Source organism: Panthera onca, chromosome X, assembly GCF_046562875.1.
Source record: "Panthera onca isolate mPanOnc1 chromosome X, mPanOnc1 haplotype 2, whole genome shotgun sequence".
Lineage (NCBI taxonomy): Eukaryota > Metazoa > Chordata > Mammalia > Carnivora > Felidae > Panthera > Panthera onca.
The window spans coordinates 66,428,837-66,452,578 of NC_138357.1; the positions used below are offsets into that span (position 1 = coordinate 66,428,837).

General features: G+C 36.7%; 1 protein-coding gene and 1 pseudogene across 3 annotated transcripts in view; both read right to left on the minus strand.

The window, feature by feature from the left end:
* Window positions 1-23,742, minus strand: part of ATP7A (ATPase copper transporting alpha) — a 158,358-nt gene that overhangs the window by 33,221 nt on the left and 101,395 nt on the right. For all 3 annotated transcript variants that reach the window (XM_081792925.1, XM_081792923.1, XM_081792924.1), the window contains 8 exons: window positions 17,373-17,534; window positions 15,403-15,479; window positions 14,953-15,181; window positions 13,636-13,869; window positions 12,390-12,481; window positions 11,017-11,144; window positions 9,825-9,979; window positions 9,474-9,608 (listed from right to left, as the gene is read on the minus strand). In XM_081792925.1, the coding sequence (XP_081649051.1) occupies window positions 9,474-9,608; window positions 9,825-9,979; window positions 11,017-11,144; window positions 12,390-12,481; window positions 13,636-13,869; window positions 14,953-15,181; window positions 15,403-15,479; window positions 17,373-17,534 (1,212 nt within the window). The remainder of the gene's footprint in view (window positions 1-9,473; window positions 9,609-9,824; window positions 9,980-11,016; window positions 11,145-12,389; window positions 12,482-13,635; window positions 13,870-14,952; window positions 15,182-15,402; window positions 15,480-17,372; window positions 17,535-23,742) is intronic.
* LOC145714404 (solute carrier family 2, facilitated glucose transporter member 3 pseudogene) lies at window positions 957-8,761 on the minus strand (annotated as a pseudogene).

The window sequence follows — 23,742 nt, forward strand, 5'->3', positions numbered from 1 at the left end:
GGGCTACCTGAAGACTGGCCTGCAGGAACTCCCCACTATGGGGAGGAGAGGTCCATCACCATTCCCCTCTCCCCCAGCCCACCCATCAGTACTGACTGACTTCAGTGAGCAGCACAGCACACCCCAGTGGAGACCAGAGCTGCTTATATCAAACCCCGTCCCCCTGCATTCTGCAGGTGCTTCTCCTCTAGGGCAAGTCCTCTTGAATATAAGCCCTGCAGGCTCCTCCTCAAGAAGACCAGCACAAACCCCTTGCACTCACCAAGGCTACTGATTATAGAGTGCTGCAACACTTCAGCTCTAGGGGAAATAGGATCTGGCCTGTTTTTGTGTTTTTTTTTTTAATCAGGCTTGTTTTAACAAAGAGACTGAGACACACCTAGTCAAAATTTGCCACACAGTAGGCAAGATCCAAACAACCCCCACTGCAGGCAAGGAGAAATTCTGCAGAGGACTGACTAAAGATAGGAGCAGCCAAAACACAACAGCACAGTACATTTAGGATGCTTTTATTTTTCTGGACCTCTTATTAATATAGCCATTTCTCTCAGGAGCAGGAATATAACAGGCTTTCCCAACAATCGCACAAAAAAAAACAGTGACCTAGACAAAATGACAAGATGGAGGAATTAACCCCAAAAGAAAGAAAAGGAAGAAGTAATGACCAGGTTTTTAATCAATACAGATATAAGTAAGATATCTGAACCAGAATTTAAAATAACAATTATATGGGGCGCCTGGGTGGCGCAGTCGGTTAAGCGTCCGACTTCAGCCAGGTCACGAATCTCGCGGTCCGTGAGTTCGAGCCCCGCGTCAGGCTCTGGGCTGATGGCTCAGAGCCTGGAGCCTGTTTCCGATTCTGTGTCTCCCTCTCTCTCTGCCCCTCCCCCATTCATGCTCTGTCTCTCTCTGTCCCAAAAATAAATAAAAAACGTTGAAAAAAAAATTAATTAAAATAACAATTATAAAGATACCAGCCAGGCTTCAGAAAAGCATAGAAGACACTAGAGAAGAAGACACTAGAGAATTCCTTACTGCATAGAAGACACTAGAGAATTCCTAACTGAAGAGATAAAAGAACTAAAAACTCGTCAGGCCAAAATCAAAAATGCTATACCAAGATGCAAATCTACTTGAATGCCATAACAATCAGGATAGACAAAGCAGAGTAACGAATCACATATAAAAGATAAAATTACTGAAAATAACAAAGCTGAAAAGAGGGGGGAGAGAATGGTACTGAATCACAATTGCAGACTTAGGGAACTCAGCCTAAACTGTAGTAACATAAAGAATAATAACATTCACATCATAGCTGTCCCAAAAGAAGAAGAGAGAGAAAAAGGAGCAGGAAGTTTATTTGAGCAAGTTACAGCTGAAAACTTCCCTAATCTTGGGAAGGAAACAGACATCAAAATCCAAGAAGCACAGAGAATTCCCATTAAATTCAACAAAAGCCAGTCATCGTCAAGACCTATCTTAGTCAAATTTACAAAATACCCAGACAAGGAAAGAATCCTGAAAACAAAAAGTCATTAATCTACAAGGGAAGGCAGACCAGGTTCACAGCAGATCTCTCCACAGAAACTTGGCAGGCCAGAAAGAAGTGGCAAGATATATTCAACGTGCTGAGTGGAAACAATATGCAACCAAGAATACTCTATCCAAGAAGGCTGTCATTCAAAATAGAAGAACAGATATAAAGAGTTTCCCAGACAAAAACTAAAAGATCTCATGACAACTGAACCAGACAATCAAGAAATATTAAAGGGGAAAAAAAACCAAAAGCAACAAAGACTAGAAAGGAACAAAGAGCATCACCAGAAACACCAACTTTATAGGTGACACAATGGCACTAAATTCGTATCTACCAAAATCATTCTGAATATAAACGGACTAAATGCTCCAATAAAAAGACACAGTGTATCAGAATGACTAAAAAAACAAGACCCATCTATATGCTGCCTATAAGAGACTCGTTTTATACCTAAAGACACCTGCAGATTGAAAGTAAGAGGATACAGAACCACCAATCATGCTAATGTACATCAAAAGAAAGCTGGAGTAGCCATACTTACATCAAACAAACTAGATTTCAAATCAAAGATTAGGGGCGCCTGGGTGGCTCAGTCAGTTAAGCGTCTGACTTCGGCTCAGGTCATGATCTCGCGGTCTGTGGGTTCAAGCCCGGCGTCGGGCTCTGTGCTAACAGCTCAGAGACTGGAGCCTGTTTCAGATTCTGTGTCTCCCTTTCTCTGACCCCCCCGTTCATGCTCTCTGTCTCAAAAATAAATAAATGTTAAAAAAAATTTTTTAAATAAAAAAAAATCAAAGATTATAACAAGAGATGAAGAAGGCCCATATCATAATTAATAGTTCTATCAATCAAGAATATCTAACAATTGTAAATATTTAATGCCCCCAACTTGGAGGAACCCAAATATATAAATCAATTAATAACAAACATAAAGAAACTCACTGATAATAATACAATAATAGTAGGGTTCTTTAACACCCCCCCTTACAGCCATGGACAGATCATCTAAGCAGAAAATCAACAAGAAAACAATGGCTTTGAATGGCACAATGAACCAATGGACTTAACAGATATATTTGTATCATTTCATCTTAAAGTAGCAGAATACATATTCTTTTTGAGTGCACATGGAACATTCTCCAGAACAGACATGCACTGGGTCACAAATCAGCCCTCCACAAGTACGAAAAGACTGAGATCCTACCATGAATATTTTCCAACCACAACGCTATGAAACTTGAAGTCAAAAACAAGAAAAAATTTGGAAAGACAACATATACATGGAGGTTAAAGAACATCCTACTAAAGAATGAATGGGTTAGCCAGGAAATTAGAGAAGAAATTTAAAAAAATACATGGAGGCAAATGAAAATGAAAACATAACAGTCCAAAACCTTTGGGATACAGCAAAGGCAGTCCTATGAGGAGAGTATATTGCACTACAAGCCTACATCAAGAAGCAAGAAAAGTCTCAAATAAACAACCTACTCTTACACCTAAAAGAGCTAACAAAAAGCCCAATAATGAAGCCTAAAGCCAGCAGAAGAAGGGAAATAATAAAGATTATGGCAGAAATAAATGATATAGAAACAAAAAAATCAGTAGAACAGATCAATGAAACTAAGAGCTGGTTCTCTGAAAGAATTAATAAAATTGATAACTCCCAGCCAGCCTTATCCATAAGAAAAGAGAGGGTGCCTGGGTGGCTTAGTCGGTTAAGCATCTGACTTCAGCTCAGGTCATTATCTCATGATTCCTGAGTTCAAGTCCTGCATCGGGTGAGCTCCAGCCCCACTTCAGGTGAGCTCAAGCCCTGCTCTGGTGAGTCCCGTTTCTCTCTCTCTCACTCTCTGCCCCTTGCTCTCAAAAAAAAAAAAAAAAAAAAAATAGGAGAGAGAGAGAGAAAGAGAGAGAGAGAGAGAGAAAGGACCCACATAAATAAAATCATTAATGAAAAGGAGATCACAATCAACACTACATAAACATAAACCATTATAAGAGAATATCTTGAAAACTCATATGCCAACAAATGTGGCAATCTGGATGAAACTGACAAATTCCTAGAAAAATACGAACTACTAAAACTAAAACAGGGAGAAATAGAAAATTTGAACAGATTCATAACCAGGAAACAAAGAAATTCAATCTGTAATCAAAAATCTCCGAACAAACAAAAGTACAGGACCAGATAGATTCCCAGCGGAATTCTACCAGACATTTAAAGAAGAGTTAATACCTATTTTTCTCAAACTGTTCCAAAAAATAAAAATGAAAGGAAAACTTCCAATCTCAACCTATGAGGCCAGCATTACCTTGATTCCAAAAAGAGACAAAGATCCCACTAAAAAGAGACTTACAGGCCAATATCCCTGATGAACCTGGATGCAAAAATACTCAACAGGATACTAACAAATTGAACCCAATAGTACACCGAAAGAATTATTCACCATGATCAAGTGGGATTTATTCTTGGGCTGCAGGGGTTATTTCATATTTGCATATCAATCAGTGTGATATACCACATTCATAAAAGAAAGGATAAAAACCACATGATCCCCTCAAAAGATGCAGAAAAAGCATGTGACAAAATACAGCATCTATTCTTGATAAAAACCCTCAACAAAGTAGGGATAGATGGAACATACCTCAATATCATAAAAGCCATATATGAAAGACCCAAGTTAGTATCATCCTCAATGAGGAAAAACTGAAGCTTTTCCTCTACAGTCAGAAACAAGACAGGAATGTCCACTCTCACCACTACGATTTAACATAGTATGGAAGTCTTAGCCTCAGCAGTCTGACAACAAAAAGAAATAAAAGACATCCAAATTGGCAAGGAAAAAGTCAAACTTTTACCATTCACAGATGACATGATACTCTGTGTAGAAAACCGAAACACTCCACCAAAAAATTGCTAGAACTGATACATGAATTCAGCCAAGTTGTAGAACATAAAATCAATGTTCAGAAATCTGTTGTATTTCTGTACACCAATAATGAAGCAGCAGAAAAAGAAATCAAGGACTCAATCCCACTTATAATTGCACCAAAAACCATAAGATACCTGGAATAAACCTAATGAAAGAGGAAAAATATCTGGACTCTGAAAACTATAGAACACTTATAAAATAAATTGAACAGGACCCAAAGAAAGGGGAAAACATTCCATGCCCATGGATTGGAAGAACAAACATTGTTAAAATGTCTATGCTACCCAAAGCTATCTACATAATTAATGCAATACCAATCAAAATTGCACCAGCATTCTTCTCAAAGCTAGAACAAACAATCCTAAAATTTGTATGGAACCACCAAAAAACCCAAATAGCCAAACCAATTTTGAAAAAGAAAAGCAAAGCTAGAGGCATCAGAATTCTGGACTTCAAGTTATATTACAAAGATGTAGAAGATGGGCTAAATAGGTAATGGGTATAGGAAGGCACTTGTTATGATGTGCACTGGGTGCTATACGTAAGTGATGAATCACTATATTCTCCTGAAATAAGCATTATACTATATGTTTTTTTTTTAATTTTTTAATGTTTATTTATTTTTGAGAGAGAGAGAGAGCACAGGTGGGGTAGGGGCACAGAGAGAGAGGGAGACACAGAATCTGAAGCAGGCTCCAGGCTCTGAGCTATCAGCATAGAGCTGGACACAGGGCTCGAACTCACGAACTGCAAGATCATGACCTGAGCCCAAGTTGGACACTTAACCTACTGAGCCACCCAGGCGCTCCTATACTATATGTTAACTAACTAGAATTTAAGTAAAAATTTGAGGAAAAATGGAGTTATTTATAAAAAATAAATAGTATCTCTTAAAAAACAAAATGGAAAAGTACTAAACCTCTACCAAGAACCAGCATTTTTGCTTGCTCATCTGGAGGACTCTCCCACTAGACAGGTGGTAAGAGTACTTAAAAAAAAAAAAAGTGAGTCTTGGGGCACCTGGGTTCATTGAGCACCTGACTTCGGCTCAGGTCATGGTCTCAAGGTTTGTGAGTTCAAGCCCCACATCGGGCTCACTGCTGTCAGTGCAGAGCCTGCTTCTGATGCTCTGTCCCCTTCTCTCTCCCCTCCCGCACTTGCATTCTCTCTCCAAAAATAAATAAACATTAAAAAATAAAAGTGGATCTGCTATAAGGGAAGATCTTGTTTGGTCCAGTGAGGGGAGAAGGGATCTAGCTTCCCTTCTCTGGACTCCATCCAAAGTTCCAATCCATCAACCACCATTAAGTACAATGCCTATTTTAGTAATAATTGCAGATTTCAAGTAATACTACATATAATCTTCAACAAAGAAAAAAGTTCCAAAGGAGACCAGTAGCTTCTTAATATAGGCACATGACTTTGCTGAGAAGTTAAACTGGAGAGTTTCCACCTGAAGGACAGAAATTGTTAAGAGGCAATGTGTAAACCTCATACACCATATCATGTACTCTGCAATAACATATTACATTCCTAAGAAATGCTCCTTTTTAGTGCACCTTTACTTTTCCAGTATCAAATCTTCTACCCTATAACCTCTCTTTAAGTGCTTCCCTCTAACTTCAATTTCCTTTTTTTCTTGTTATTTGGTAAAATCACTTTACACTTAAAGAACTAAATATTTATGTAATAAAACTAGAAGATAAAATAAATTAAACTCAAGTTAATTTTCTCTGCAGAGTTGTATGGTAGTGAGGAAGGTGCTCTTATTTAATTCCTCTATGCCCTCCACACTCACGTACATCTGCTTCCTGGTAAATCTGGGGTTGGGGAAGTTGCACCTTACTCTTACTCTCATATATGCCCTTTTGAGGCAATACAAGAACCCAAGGGAGAAAACGCTGGCAAAGTTGTCATACACCAACCAGCCAATTACTCCTGAGATGAAAGAAAGTTCACTTGGTCCTAAACAGAAGAGAATGTCCAAGAGATAAAATGTTTTAAATAACCACTGTAGATAACAACGAACCTAGCACTGGGTTCTTCTGAGTGCTCAAGAAGAGAAAGGAAATCAAGTAGCAGTATTCAGAAACAGTTCTGGGTTACAATCTGATGAGGTCTCTCTCTCACTCAGGGAGAGGTTGCTTTTTCATGTTGGTAGGGAGGCAGGAAGGAGGCATGGCTTAGACATTGGTGGTGGTCTCCTTAACAGGTTGGATGCTATTAATCTCCACAATGAGGCCTTTGTCAGCTCTACCGGCCTCCTTTACCTGCCCTTCAAAGGCTCGTGTAATTTCCTCAAAAGTCCTGCCATGGGTATCAGGGACTTTGAAAAAGATGAAGACAAAGAAGATAACAAGGAAGCCAGTGAATACAATAAAAATGTAGGTTCCTAAATAGAATGCAGCTGAGGGGGAAGAGCAGCCCAACCAAAAAGTTGGAGGTCCCCTTGGAATAACCAGCCTCTGCCATTGCAGCTGTGTGGAGTACATGGATGAAGAGTTTCGACACAATAAACCAGGGAATGGAGCCTGGGCCAATTTCAAAAAACAGCACGAAGACCAAGACAGACACAATACAGACAAAGCTCTTCTAATTATACTTGTCCTTTAATAACAAAGAAACAGTCATGAGGATGGAACAAAATGCCATGTATCCAAGGGTAATCAGAAGTAGAGTCTTCCTCCCTGCTCTTTTGACCAGAAACAGAGAAACTACAGTGAAGACAGTATTAACCATACCCGCACCAATGGTGGTATAGACTGGCTCCCTAACATCTGCATCTTTGAAGATTCCTATTAACAGAACATAGCATTGATTTGAGAGAGCTGGTGGGAGAGCTGGAGTATGGTGGAAATGACAATATGCTGTCAGTAACTGGACACTCTGAATAGCTCCAGCATAGTGACTTGCCTTTCTTGTGCCATCCTAGCACTCTCATCTTTCATTTCCTGGATGTCCTGACTGAGTCACATCTTGGGTGCCGCACAATCACTAGATGTTCTCCTTAGCAGTCTTTTCTTCCTTTCTGTTAATGACCAAGAATCTAGGACTTTCAGGGCAAGGTGGAAGGGCTGTACTTTGTAGGACAGCTAGAATGATGGTGAAGCCTAACAACAGGGGCCAAAGCTCTTCAGTCTCCAAGATGACTTTCAGACAAAAAATCTGAGCCACCAGAATCTTGACAACAATTCCCAGCTAGTTAGGAATGCCAAAGCTCCCACAACCCCGTAGGACAGTAGTAGATATCTCTCCAAGGTACATGGGCACAAACCTGTGCAGTGTCCACAGAAGAGGCCAATAATCTATTGGCCCAGGATCAGCATTTCAACAGACTCTGCTACTCTGGAGAACCCTGTAAGGCAGGCACCAGCAACAGCCAATAGGTTGACAATAAGCATTGAATCGCGCCTGCCAAAGCAGTTGACAAAAGTCCAATAGAAAAGGAGGCAATCATACCATTAATGGAGAAGACTGCCACAGACAAGGACCAGAGGGGAGTGAGTACCACCTGAGTGGGAGAGTCTTCTAATCTCTTTTCCAAAGAGTAACTGAGAAAATTCTTAATAATTGTCTCAGGAGCACCAATGACTCCAATGTTGTAACCAAACTGGAAAGAGCCTATTGAATCAATGGAGATGGCAAAGAGACCTTCTGTGTTTCCATGGCCCTAATTTAATTCTTTTCCAATCTTCAATAAATATCTAGGAGATCACAGAGACACCTCTTCTAGCCAACAAAACCTTCAAAATGTCCTTCTTGACAGTAAGTTTTTCTTCAGGTCCCCAGTAAGGCTCTACATCTCACCCTCACTCTCCTGATTCTACTTGTTCTTTAAATGAAGGGACAGGTGTGCCTGGGTGGCTCAGTTGGTTAAGTGTCTGACTCTTGATTTCGGCTCAGGTCATGATCTTGTGGTTTTTGAGTCCTGAGTCCCTGTGAGCCCTGGGATTCTCTGTTTCCCTCTCTCACTGCCCGCTCCCTGCTTGTGCTCTATCTTTCTCACTCTCAAAATAAATAAATAAACATTTTCAAATAAATAAATAAATAAATAAATAAAGGGACAAACAACATGAAACAGTGTACAGCATGGTATTTTTTAAAATAAAGAAACACAACAAAGTAAGACTTTCTCAGTAGTAATGGCTTTACAGTGCTACGTTCTCACAAAGTTCTCAAATACTTTAAGTGTTCATCTAAGAGATATTTATCTACATAGGAACAGAGTTGGGAGGGACTAAAGCTTATGCTTTAATATATGTCATATGTGCATGTTTTCACCTACACTCATTCCAATCTTGCAATTTAGGTATTATTATCACTACATTACAGATGACAAAATCGAGGATAACAGAAGTGACTTAAAGGTTATATCTCTAATATAAGGTACAAGCCAGGTCTACTTTATCACTTTATGACACCATACTTTAGAGACTATTATAGAAATACAGAGGAACAGACATTAATATTACTTTATATTTATAAAGCATTTAATAAATTACAAAGTGTTTCCAATATATCCTCTTATCTAACTTTAACAACAACTGCAAGTTATGCAAGGATGGGTGTTATTAGAATCTCACTTTATAGATGATGAAACTGAGGCTCAGAGAGAAATTAAGTTGACTTAAGATCACACTGATGTTCAGTTTCCTCATCTATAAAATGAGATTCTAATAACACCCATCATGCATAACTTGCATTTGTTGTGAAAGTTAAAATAAGAGGATATATTGGATGATATACTGGAAACAGAGCTGAGATTCCAAGGCTTTTCTCAATACATCTATAGTCCTTCAAGAAAACAAAGTCATGTTTGGAATGAGACTGGTATAAAATATAAAAGTTCAGTACTAGAAATGCAAATGTTATTGTTATTATCCTCCCACTTCAGGCCCTTAAAGTTACTAGTAATTATAAAATTATTTTCCAACTAATAGTTTATGCAAAAGATTCACCAACTGTTTTTTACACATGGTAAAGAGTTTTTACAAGTCACTTACAGGAAAGTAGGTTTCCACAATTTCAAAATTCAGAAATCCAATTATAATCCAAACCAGGAGGGTAGCAATGGAAATGACAACAATAAAAGGAACAAAGTAGCCACTGAGTTTGTCTGCAAACTGCTGGATAGGAGCCTAGAATGATAACAACAACAACAATAACAACAACACATGTATCAAGGTCTCTTTTTTGTAATAGAATATTATTTGGTATTACACACAAATATTTAAATGAACTCCATATTAATGCAACTAGAGTTAATCAAATGAAAATATAAAAAACTAGATCAGGATTATACTGAGCACTCTTTAAAAAAAATTATTTCAGTTTCTCCTAGGGAGTTAAGTTACCTTTGATGTTTGTGCCTCTTCCACAAGTTTGACAATTTGAGAAAGTGTTGTGTCAGCTCCAACATGGGTTGCACGGATAAGTAGTGACCCATTCTGGTTAATGGAACCAGCAATCACTGTGCTGCCAGATTTCTTAGCCACTGGCATTGCCTCCCCTGTATAAAGGAGTAAAGACAGATTTAGATTTAGGGAACATTAATAAATACTATCTTGAAACATGCTGTTATTCATTAATTGTCAAAAAATATGTAGAAAAGTGATCCTTACTTCATGAAATAGAATCTGGACAAATGCCTAGGTGAAAGTTGCCCTCCCTTTTTCCTTATGTCAGTTCTGAGCCAAACCCAGGGATATATATCTTAAACTGGAAAAGCCTATTAAGGTTTTTAGGCAGACATGTCTAAAGACAACGTCTTATAGGCAGACATTTTTAAAGCTCCACCCTAGTCTTAGATCATTGGTTTTCTAAATGTTCCCAAGGAGCACTTAGAAATGTGGGAGTTCTTGTTTGTGATAACTACCAGTGGAGCATGTGGTGCTGCTACTCCAATTTAGTGGGCCAGGGTCAGGGATACTAAGTATATTACAATGTGTAAGCAGTTCCCCAGAACTAACAATTGTCCCATCTGAATTGGCAATAGCACCCTATTGAGAAACACAGAGTCCTAAAATTATTTCCTCATAGTCCATAAGCTGAGCCTCTTCTGGAATCATCCTGAGGGTTAAGGTATTATTTTGGTTCTGTTCTGGATCAGCCTTAGTTAGCTAAGATCTCTAAAACTACTCCAAGGCCTCCTTTCTTAGAGCAGACCCTGATGTGGAAAACCTGGAGTCATATGCCAGCTCAGACCAGACCAGTGTTTAGGGAAGGAAAACAAAATAGGTTATTTGCTCAGGAAAATCTGCCAAAGTCTCTTGCGCTCTACATCAGAATGAGAAAACTTCCTTTGGCTACACATTCTAGTAATAAACAATCCTCAGTTAAAAAAGCTTTCAGTAGCATAACTAAAAACACAAAGTAAATCTGCAGAAATTGATTTAATACAGTCTTAAAAAGAATTCATATTCTCTTTGCTCATTATTTACTCATTCCATAGTTTCTACAAAAAAGCTCTCCACTTTTTATTCCTATTTTTCATTATCACTTTGGATTCATTTTACTTTCATGTCATGATCCTCTGAAAGAACATACCTGTGATAAGGGACTCATCTACCATAGAATGTCCTTCAATCACACGACCATCCACTGGAAATTTGCCTCCTGGAACCACTTTAATGATGTCTCCACGTTGTACAAGTTCCACATCCACTTGTTCTTCACTGCATATGAGTTAAAATAAAAAGTATTGAGGGGTGCCTGGGTGGTTCAGTCAGTTAAGTGGCTGACTCCTGATATCGGCTCAGGTCGTGATCTTATGCTCGTGAGATTGAGCACTGCATCGGGCTCTGTGCTGAGTGTGGAGCCTGCTTGAGACTCTCTCTCTCCCTCTCTCTCTCTCTGCCCCTTCCTCCACCCTCTCTCTCAAAATAAATAATTAAAACTTTAAAAAAATAATTAAAAAACAAAAATAAAAAGCATTGGGAAAATATGTTTCTCACCCTGATCTTTCCATGCAAGCTTGTTGGTTAATGTCAAGCTTGTAGCTCCGGAACTGCTACCAATGGAAACTAGAACTAACATTTAAGCTAGGAGCTACAATGTTAGTCCTGTTCACTGTTGGGGAATAGTTCAGTATCTGGCACAAAATAGGTACCCTATATGTTTATTGAATAGTCACTGAATGAATAAATGAAAAGGTTTAGAAAATAATGTGATGAGTTTTAGGTAAACAATGTATTTATTGTGTAAATTTACCTAGTTTTATGAATATACAAATGAGAAATACAAAAGAATGAAATCTTAAAAAAAAAAAAGACTGAAATCTTATCAAGCCTTTAGCTCTAACTTCCAGTTTACAGATAACATAGGAGTTAGAGAACAAGTTAGATGACAACACAAGGAAGCAAAGAGTTAAATTCAGATTGTGTGATATTCTGCAGGACATCACATTGATGGATTCTTTAATAAGTTAATTGCATGGCGGGGGTTGAGGGGGTGGTAGGTGGGAGTAGGAGGGTGGTGGAGAGGGAGGAGGGAGAACAAGAGGGAAGAGCTGTTTTAGATTAAAAGAAACGTGTTAGTCAAATGCATCAACATGTGGAACTTCTCTGATTTTTATTTCAAACAAAGAAACTTTCAACTTTTGGGAGACAACAAGAGAAATGTGAATATAGACTGTATAAGAGATGATATTAAGGTATTGTTCATTTTGTTAAATGCAATATGGTAGTTAGTTACATGAGAGTATGTCCTTTTTTAGGAATATTTAGCAGTAAAACAATATGACTGGAATTTAAAATACTACTGCAACAACAGAAAGATATTTAGATGAAGTCTGTCCAAATGTGAATAACTCAAATCTGGGAGATAGATTATGTGAGTTCATTATACTCTTCTACTTCTGGGTATATTTGATATTTTTTGTAAGAAGTTAAAAAGAGAAGGGGAAGAATGAAAATAAATACCTTAAGAGAATATTATCAGAGTCAAGAGTTACAATAGTTGCTTCTGTAGCTTGTAGTGAAATTAGCTTGGCAAGAGCCTCTGATGTTTTGCCCTATAAATAAAAAACAAACATGTTAACAATGCTAAGGAAGAAAAATCTCAGGTTTTACCTAAAATAAAGATATAATACTTAACATTTACCCAAGAGATAATTTTAGGAATATTAATGAGTTCAAATTAGAAAATATTTCACTTCAAAAATATGAAGTATACAAAATATAAAATATATTATTAGGCATAATTTATAAATAAATAATGTAACTTAATAAGAAAAGCATCAAGAACTCAGGTACATGAGCAAAGGACATGATTAGGAAATTCATGTAAGAAGAAATAAAATACCTGATATGTGGAAAAATGTTTATCCTTGCTATTAATAGAAGAAATGCAAAAGAAAGCAACTCTATGATACCATTTAATGCATACTAATTTAGCAAGAATTTATACAGGAGTTAATGCCAATGAAGTTGTAGTAAAACTACTTTACTAACATACTCTTGTTGATTAAAAAAATTGTTACAACTTGTAGCATGAGCCATAAAAAGATTTATGCTCTTTACTCATATACTTTATAATTTATCCTAAGATACTAATTCAATAGAAATTACTATTAAACATGAATATGTTTAATGCAAGATTATCTAAAATTTAAAACTGGAAACAGTCTGAGAACAAAACAGGAATGGTTTAGTTGAGTGACAGCACAATGATTTGCCAGAATACGATTCAGAAAATACCAAATAATTATCTAGACTGCAAAATGGGGAAAAAGCTGTATAATGTTAAGGATACAAACTGGTATGTATACTATGTTTGCCACTCTAAAATATAAAGGTATCTCAAGCAGAATTAGAAAGTAATTTCCATTATAGTATGGGATTATGGGTGAATATTCTTTCCATCATTATTTTAAATCCTGTGGTCACATCAATTTTCCCATTAACAATGTGATATAAATAAATATTTATCAAATGTCTGTTTAAATCTCATGTTTAAATGAACATGGATGTACTATACTATCTACAGTATTAATTCCATAAATTTGGTAAATCTTCTAAAGGAAAATTTAACTTAAAATATTACCAAAACAGAAGTACTTCTTTTGTTAACTGTATAAAAATGCATATTTCCAATAATTGGTCTCGAAAATATTACAATCATTTATCTACCCAAGATTTTAAAAAACGTCATCCATTCTTACTTTACCTTTGCTATATGTTCCAGCCACCGGCCTAGTGCAATAAAGACAAATAGCATAGGAGGTGTGTCAAAGAAAGTAATAGGGTTTACTTTGGCTCTTTCATACATTGCAACCAGAAGAATAACCAAAGAGTAGGCAAAAGCAATGGTGGTTGCCAGCACAATCAGTACATCCATATTTGCAGTTTTATGCTTCAGGGCTCTATACGCCTGAATGTAGAAGTACCAGCCTCCAAAAAACTGTAATACAGAAACAATAATTATGCTTTTTAAAAAAATGCTGAAATCCAAATGTTTATCTCAGTAACAAAGATACAGTAATAATGTTCATTTCCTTTGACTTTTATCTATTCCAGCAACACTAAGGAAAGATTTTAAGCTGAAACAATAGTGTCCGTATTTTAGCAGGTATGTGCATGCAGGGATTCAAATTGCTGTAGAAGCTCTTGGCAGCTGTCCTCTATGATTCAATGGATATTCCATAATATAAAGAAAGATAATTCTTGGATTATTCTTTTAGATGCTAGCAAAAACAAGAACTAAGAAAAAAAAGAACTAAGAAAAAAAATTACATTTTTTGACAAGGGTTTTTTATGGAAAAGTCTGTTCCCCCTATCCAAAATTCAACCTAAGTGTATATCACAAGCTACTGGAACTGCTGGCTGTTTTCATTGGTATACATAACTGAGAAGCTTATTTTTCATTAGTATAGAGAAACACACTAAGATTTTCTTAAAATCATCATAACTTTTTATAAGAATCAGAAAAAGGAATAGATTTATTAGATAGAAGTGTTCTATAGTAAAAGTTTATCTCAAAAGAAGAGTTGAAAACATACAGAAAATAATGAACTTCAGTGCTAGGGAGAAATAATAAAAATAATAACATAATATTATAATTGCCACCATTATTTTATTTTATATAATTAATAATTAACATTTAATATAATAATGTGAATATAATTAATTTTAATATATTTAATATGGAATATTAAATGCAAATACAGATAAATAAAATATAATCTATTTTATTATAGCTTTAAATATACAATTATATACAATAGCAGATATGAATGCTAAATTCATATCTAAATATGAATTGAACTCTTATTCTCTGCTTTGCCATTAAATAGTATCCTTAAGAGTTAAATGGAATTTATTATCTACTTTAAGCACTCAGTTTAAGATTATTTTTATAAAGCATCCACAGCATAAAATGATCCAACTTCTGACTAATACCTGTTTTGCAACTGAAAATAGCCTTTCCTGTCACATTTTACTGTTTTACATTATTAACATACATCCTTGCTAACATTTCACTTGCCTGTACAGGTACACACAACAAAAAGGATAGCAAATTCATAATGGACAGTCCTGGCAGGATCTGGCGCTCCAGGAACATAGAAGAAGAATGAATGCTGATCATTTCTTCTTGACTCATGCTCTGATTATGGTGAAGAGTTGCAAGATGGTGGTCCATAACCATCATATATATCATCAGCCCCATGACAGGAATACAGAAAAAGAGGCTCACAAGGAAGGACCGTCTCCACCTCACGTAGAAAAGAAAAATCATTTGAATAAGTAGCTTATGGTAAAAGAGTCTACATACTACAGAGAAATACAAATTGTGACTACTCCACCCGACATAAGGATGCCACTGTAAAAACTAACATGCCAACAGGATGTTAAATTTATAACAAGGAGTCAAAATCTGTTTTTCACTGACACACCAAAAGCACTTGTTTCTTACTAACACACCAAAAGCACTTACTGTCTTATTTCTCGTTTATGGTCCAGGTGGCTTGCTGACCGATCCTTTTTGACCAAAGAAGCTTCAAAACCTAAGCTCTAAGGAAATTCATGAGAAAACAATTATTTCACTGAATGTATAAATATTATATAGAGAAATTCTAAGTCATGGTATTGTCATTAAGAACAATTCAACTCAATTACTGAGTGCAAGGCACTCTGGGGAATATAAAGATGAAGATGTGCTTCCTTAATTACTTGTGTTTATAATCTTTCTTCAAAGAAATGAATATTTCCCCAATTCTAGTTAATGTCTATCCTACTACTCTCAAACTAATGATTTAACTCAAGTGCAGTTGCCCTCACTAGAGATTCTTATTACACCAAAAAGTAAGCTAAAGCCTCCACTAAATGATTTTAGAAAAAAAGCAGAATCTGTTACATGGTCAGGCTGACAGAGTGTTTGATGATGTAATAAAGACAGAATTCAATAGTAAAATCATAAATCTTACATTTAGATAAGAGTCATCCACTAGTATTGATGTACATTAATCATTTCTTCTAAATTTTAGCTTTGACAGCTGTCCATCCCTCCCCCGAACAAGTACAGAAAACTGAATAATAGGCCACAAAAACTAGCACCATATTAAATATATTATTCAAGGCTTTGCATATGTTGGCTTTACTCTTGTTCTATCAGAAAAAAAAGAGCACGAACAAAAATTTTCTTGAATAAGACAAAGTATTAAAGAAAACTACACATAAGTAAGACTCATATGTGCATAGGCAGTAACATACACTATATTTTCAACTGCTAGGAAAAATGCTGTCATCTTACATTTGTTGGCAATGTAGCACAGTGAAAAAAGCAACCATGAAACTTGGAGTCAGAAAGAACAGACTCAAATCCCAGCTATGACACTTACTACCTATGTGACTTTGGGCAAGTAACTTAACTTCTCTCAACCTGAGTTTCTCCACCACCAAAATGAAGATGACAGCACTGTTGTGAGAATTAAATTAAGAGTTGAAGCTTTGCAATCTTGGAAACTGGCTCAAAGTAGATACTTGATAATGCTAGCTTCACAAGATGTTAATGGTATTATTATCTATAGTATAGGATCTTATCTGAACTATTAATATCTTCAGATCATGATAACACCAAGGCTATACCACATTAAAGTTTTTAAGGCACTCTCACGTGTACTACTACCCACTTAAGATTTATTGAAGAACACAGGATAAATTTGCTACCAAGACAAGAGTTTGGTCTTTTAAATTTCTTACTTTAACTTAAAAATACATCATTTGCAAGGAGAATCAGATCTATAAATACAGAGAGCAATCTGATGGTTGCCAGAGGGGAGGTAGGTGGGAGATGGGTAAAATGGGTGAAGAGGAGTGGGAGATATAGGCTTCCAGTTATGGAATGAGTAAGTCATGGGAATAAAAGGCACACTGTAGGGAATACTGTCAATGGTATTGCAATAACATTGTATGGTGACAGGTGGTAGCTACACTTGTGGCGAGCACAGCATAACTATGGAGTTGTTGAATCACTATGTTGTATACCTTAATGTAACATCATCGTGACAACTATACTCAAATTTTTAAAAAAATTACATCATTTGCTTTGACCTAACAAACAATAAAGCATGTAGCATGATGTTTTGCTTTCTTAGTGATTAATTAATCTTACAACAAATTGTACTTTACTTCCATTTTCTAAATATTTTTAAATGATTTGTGATTCTACCTTCAGTCTGCTCCTGATTAATAGTGCCAACATGCCTTTGCCTAACTCTTCCTGACAAAGACCAAGGAAAAAAAAAAAGGGTGTAAACACACATTAAATTTGAGACAGATGTTATTGAGAGTAATCAAAGGGGCCAGATCTTGTTCACTGTTTCTATCTGATACAAACCAGAAGTGATTCAACAGAAGGCTGACTGAATAGGTAAGAACACAGAAATGCAAAGTCTTAACACTTACTTCAACTGTATGGATAATATCCCTGGGACCAATAATTTCTGGGTCATACTTAATATGTGCTTTGTTGGTTGCCAAGGCCACAGAACAGTAGAAGATCCCTCTGTGTTTTGTGAGGATAGACTCTATTTTATGTACACAGGAGGCACACGTCATTCCTCTCACCTGTTAAAGACAAAGGTTTTGTTATTCAGAAATCTATTTTTTCCTCTATTAAACGTGACTTGTAACATGGGATTAACACACAAGATCTTATCTGCACTATTAATATACTTTAGAAAATTGTATTAGAATGCTATTTTTATATAAAATTACATTGAACAAAGATACGGTCCCAGCTGCAACAGGTTAAACAGAAAAGGATCTCACTAAGTCTCCCTCTTCCTGTCACTAGTGATAGAGGATTTGACATCTATTGATTCTTGTATTAAATGTCATGCTTCCCTATAGATTTTTTAGCCTTTAGTATTACTTTTAGTGAAGGTTAATGGATGACGAAAGTGTTATACCTTTGTCTAAAAATGCATTTTGCCTTATGTCTTAGGTGAGGTTACAATTCAGCTGGGTATTAAATTCTAAAATGGAGTAGCAGAACTTCTGGAATGACCGTGTGTGGAGCTCAGCAAATCCTTTTCCCAAAAAGCAATGATAAAATTGGACAAAAGCTTCAAAAAACAACCATTTAAAGACTCTGGTAAATAACTAAAGAGTATAACAGGTAAATAACTAAAGAGTGTAACAAATTACAAAGCATTTATTCAAGAATATGTACTGAAAGAATACCAGTAATGGTAAAGATCTTTGAAAATTCTCCCCTCCATAAAAGCAATAAGAAAACTGGAAAAAACAACCAACTTTTTCGGAAACTGAAATTACATAAAACCTTTCAGCAATACAGGAAGGATTTATTCAAGAGAATCAGATGAATCCCAATGAAACAGCAAGCTATGTGCTATTATATATATTATAATTTTCCTTCTTCTCATCTCCTCCCCTCCAGCTCTGTGGTGGCCATGAAGACCAGCAGCCCACAGTGATGGTGAAAAACACTATCAGGGAAGCCACCAGAGAGAGCAGAAAATGGTTGGAGCTCCTTCAAAGCCTCATTACTAGGGAACTGTTATTATATGATCTGACTGATGGTTCTCTGAAATATCCCACTTGCAAAGATGTCTGTGTTTGCCCTGACTGGAGCTCAGCGAATTCCCTGGGAGAATTTGTCAAAAACAATTCAAGGTAATTATTAATCTTGTGGCTGCCTAAGGCAAGGGATAACAGTTGGGGCAAACAATAGGCTAACCAAAAAGCCTAAAAAGGAAAAACTGGGAAGCAAGATATACATAAGAACTCCAACATATTCTAAAAATCTAGAAGGCCATTCATTCACACGCATAGGGTTGTACATGTCCAAGACTATGCATACTCAGACCTAAAAGGTCCTAACCTCTCACCTCAGGCTGACCAGTAGACTCTGTAGAAGCAGGAAGTAAAGACTAAGGCAAATTGACAACTGCATAGCTTGGTGTTGAAGGCATGCACAGAGATCCTCAGCAAACACTGGGAGATTTATTGGTTCCAAGAATTTAAGTAAATCTCTGTCCAATCATTAGCTGACCACTGAGCTAATCAAGCAGAAACTTCAGTGGCCACACATAACAAAGAATATAAATCTTATAGAATTATTTCATAAACGTCACTAAACAATAACAATGGCAAATAGCAACAACAACAAACCCTAAGGAGTGGAAAATAACCTTATTTCCAGAGTTGCTATATATTTCCAACAAATAATTGTGAGACATGCGATGAAACAAGGAAGTATGGTCCATATAAAGGGAAAAAAGCAATCAACAGAAATTGTCTCTAAGGAAGCCCAGACATAGGACTTACTAGACAAAGATGTTAAATCAGGTATTGAAAATATATTCAATGAACTAAAAAAAAAAACCCATGCCTAAAGAATTAAAGGAAAATATGAGAACAATATCTAACCAAAAATAATATCAATAAAGAGAGAGAGATTATTTAAAAGGCCCAATGACAGTCTGGATTAAATAGTATAATACCTGAAATGAAAGCATTACTTAGAGGGAAATGTGTAGTTGTAAATACCAATATTAAAAAATAAGATCTCAAATAAATGACCTAACCTTCCACCTTAAGGAACTAGACAAGAAGAGCAAACTAAACATAAAGCAAGCAAAGGGAAGAAAATTAAAAATGAAAGTGGAAATTCACAAAAGAGAGAACAGAAAATTAACAAAACCAAAAATTGTTTGTCTGAAGAGGCTGACAAAATTGACAAAATTTGGCTAGACTGAACAAGGAGAAAAAGAAAGAAGACTCAAGTGCTTAATATCAAGAATGAAGAGTGACTGCTAAGAGACATGAGGTTTCTTTTTTGGGTTGACAAAAATGTTTTAAAATTAGATACAGTGATAATTGCAACTCTGTGGATATACAAAAACTACTGAATTAGGGGAACCTGGGGGGCTCAGTCAGTTAAGCATCTGACTTCAGCTCAGGTCATGATCTCATAGTTCGTGAGTTCGAGCCCCACATCGGGCTCCATGCTGACAGCTCAGAGCCTGGAGCCTGCTTCGGATTCTGCATCTCCCTCTCTCTCTGCCCCTCCCCGGCTCATACTCTGTCTCTCTCTCCAAAATGAATAAACATAAAATTTTTTGTTAAAAAAACACTGAATCGTACACTTAAAACATGAGTTTTATGGTATGTGAATAATATTTCAATAAAGCTATTAATTGTCAGAAGTCTTTAAAAAATAAAAGCCCATGGGGGTGCCTGCCTGGATCAGTTGGTAAAGTATGCAGCTCTTGATCTCGGGATTGTGGGTTCAAACCCCATGTTGGGTGTAGAGATTAATTAAAAATAAAATCTTTTAGGGGCGCCTGGGTGGCTCAGTCAGTTAAGCAGCTGACTTCGGCTCACGTCATGATCTCACGGTCCGTGAGTTCGAGTCCTGCGTCAGGCTCTGTGCTGACAGCTCAGAGCCTGGAGCCTGTTTCAGATTCTGTGTCTCCCTCTCTCTGACCCTCCCCCATTCATGCTCTGTCTCTCTCTGTCTCAAAAATAAATAAATGTTAAAAAAAATAAAATCTTTTAAAAATTTTAAATATTTAAAATTTTTAAATTTAAAATGTTAATACTACCCAAAGCTATCTACACATTCAATGCAATCCCAATCAAAATTGCACCAGCATTCTTCTCGAAGCTAGAACAAGCAATCCTAAAATTTGTATGGAAACACAAAAGATGCCACATAGCCAAAGTAATTTTGAAGAAGACCAAGGCGGGAGGCATCACAATCCCAGATTTAGCCTCTACTACAAAGCTGTAATCATCAAGACAGCATGGTACTGGCACAAAAACAGACACATAGACCAATGGAATAGAATAGAAACCCCAGAACTAGACCCACAAAAGTATGGCCAACTAATCTTTGACACAGCAGGAAAGAATATCCAATGGATAAAAGACAGTCTCTTTAACAAATGGTGCTGGGAGAACGGGACAGCAACATGCAGAAGGTTGAAACTAGACCACTTTCTTACACCATTCACAAAAACAAACTCAAAATGGATGAAGGACCTGAATGTGAGACAGGAAACCATCAAAACCCTAGAGGAGAAAGCAGGAAAAGACCTCTCTGACCTCAGCCGCAGCAATTTCTTACTTGACACATCCCCAAAGGCAAGGGAATTAAAAGCAAAAATGAACTCTTGGGACCTCATGAAGATAAAGAGCTTCTGCACAGCAAAGGAAACAATCAACAAAACTAAAAGGCAACCAATGGAATGGGAAAAGGTATTTGCAAATGACATATCGGACAAAGGGCTAGTATCCAAAATCTATAAAGAGCTCGCTAAACTGCACACCCAAAAAACAAATAATCCGGTGAAGAAATGGGCAGAAGACATGAATAGACACTTCTCTAAAGAAGACATCCAGATGGCCAACAGGCACATGAAAAGATGCTCAACGTCGCTCCTCATCAGGGAAATACAAATCAAAACCACACTCAGATACCGTCTCATGCCAGTCAGAGTGGCTAAAATGAACAAATCAGGAGACTATAGATGCTGGAGAGGATGTGGAGAAACGGGAACCCTCTTGCACTGTTGGTGGGAATGCAAATTGGTGCAGCCACTCTGGAAAACAGTGTGGAGGTTCCTCAAAAAATTAAAAATAGATCTACCGTGTGACCCAGCAATAGCACTGCTAGGAATTTATCCAAGGGATACAGGAGTGCTGATGCATAGGGGCACTTGTATCCCAATGTTTATAGCAGCACTTTCAACAATAGCCAAATCATGGAAAGAGTCTAAATGTCCATGAACTGATGAGTGGATAAAGAAATTGTGGTTTATATACATAATGGAATACTACATGGCAATGAGAAAGAATGAAATATGGCTTTTTGTGGCAACGTGGATGGAACTAGAGTGTTATGCTAAGTGAAGTAAGTCATACAGAGAAAGACAGATACCATATGGTTTCACTCTTATGTGGATTCTGAGAAACTTAACAGAAGACCATGGGGGCGGGGAAGGAAAAAAAAAAGGTTAGAGAGGGAGGAAGCCAAAATATAAGAGACTCTTAAAAACTGAGAACAAACTGAGGGCTGATGGGGGGTGGGAGGGAGAGGTGGGTGGGTGATGGGTACTGAGGAGGGCACCTGTTGGGATGAGCACTGGGTGTTGTATGGAAACCAATTTGACAATAAATTTCATATTTAAAAAAAATTTTTTTAATAAATAAAAAATAAAAACCCACCCATTCTTTTTAATAGCTGCTTCGTATCTCACTGCATGGACATATCATAATTTATGTATCTAGTCCCCAGTGATTGACATTTAGGTTTTTCCTATCTTTTGCCATATTAAAAAAACAGGGGGTGCTTGGGTGGCTCAGTTGGTTGAGCACCCGACTCTTGATTTCATCTCAGGTCATGATCCCAGGGTCACAGGATCAAGCGTCCCATTGGGCTCCTCACTGAGCGTGGAGGCTGCTTGACATTCTCTCTTCCTCTGTCTCCCTTTGCCCCCTCCCCATCTCCCCCTCTTGTACTCTCTCTCTCTAAAAAAAATACTATAATGAACATCCTTGCACACACGTCATTTCATACATATGGAACTATGTCTGTAGGATAACTTCCTATGAGTATAAAAGGCAAAGGATATGTACAATTTTCCTTTTGATAAATATTGCCAAATTCCCCTGTTGAGAGCTTGTATCAGTTGACCCTCCACCAGCAATATATGAGAGATAACACAATGTTAACAAAATTGTTTTTTATCTTTACCAATCTAATAGATGAAAAAGGGCATTTCAATGCAGGTTTAATTTGCTTTATTCTTATAACAAGTGAGGGTGAAGATATTTTCATGTGTTTAAAGTGGTAATGTTTTTTGGATTGTCTGTGAACTGTCAGTTCATACCCTTTACTATCTCTCTTTTGAGTTGCTGGTTCTTATTGATTTACAACAGTTCTTTGTATATTAAGAAAATTAATCTTCATCTATGATAAGAAATAAACTTTTTTACCTGTTTTTTGACTTCGTTTATGGCGTTTTTCCATCCAAAAAGAAATTTTTATGTACATGAATTTATCTATCATTTCTTTTTGGGTTTGTATGATATTTAGAAAGGCCATTTCCACTCTGATATTATTTTTTAAGTTATAGATCAGATGTTATTACTGAGAAAAGCTGGGAAAAGCTTCATAGATAGGGGTGCCTGGGTAGCTCAGTGGGTTAAGCGTGTGACTTCGTCTCAGGTCATGATCTCACAGTTTGTGGGCTCGAGCCCTGTGTCAGGCTCTGTGCTGACAGCTCGGAGCCTGGAGCCTGCTTCAGATTCTGTGTCTCCCTCTCTCTCTGCCCCTCCCCAACTTGTGCTCTGTCTCTCTCTCTCTCTCTCTCTCAAAAATAAACATTAAAAAAAATTGTTTTTAAAGCTTCACAGATATTCCCTACTAGTTTTGCAACTTTATGAATCTAAAATTATTCACACAACAGACTTATGTATAGTAAAACAAATACACTAAAATGTTAATAGAGAATCTAGGTGGTGTGTACAAGGGTGTCCATTGTACAATTCTTTTGATTTTCTTGATGTCTGAAGTTTTTATACTAAAATACTGGGAAAAGGGCACTAAATACTTCTTCTTGTAATTTCATGGTTTTATTTTTTATATTCAAATTTTTTATTGAGCTGATACTAATTTTGGTACAGGGTTAAATTTTTTGTTTTAATTGTTTAAGGTATACAAATAAAACTCAATTTGCTGGATTGGAGAAAATGACCATTGTAAACCAATATGCTTTCTACCTGGTTTTTTGACTTCATTTAC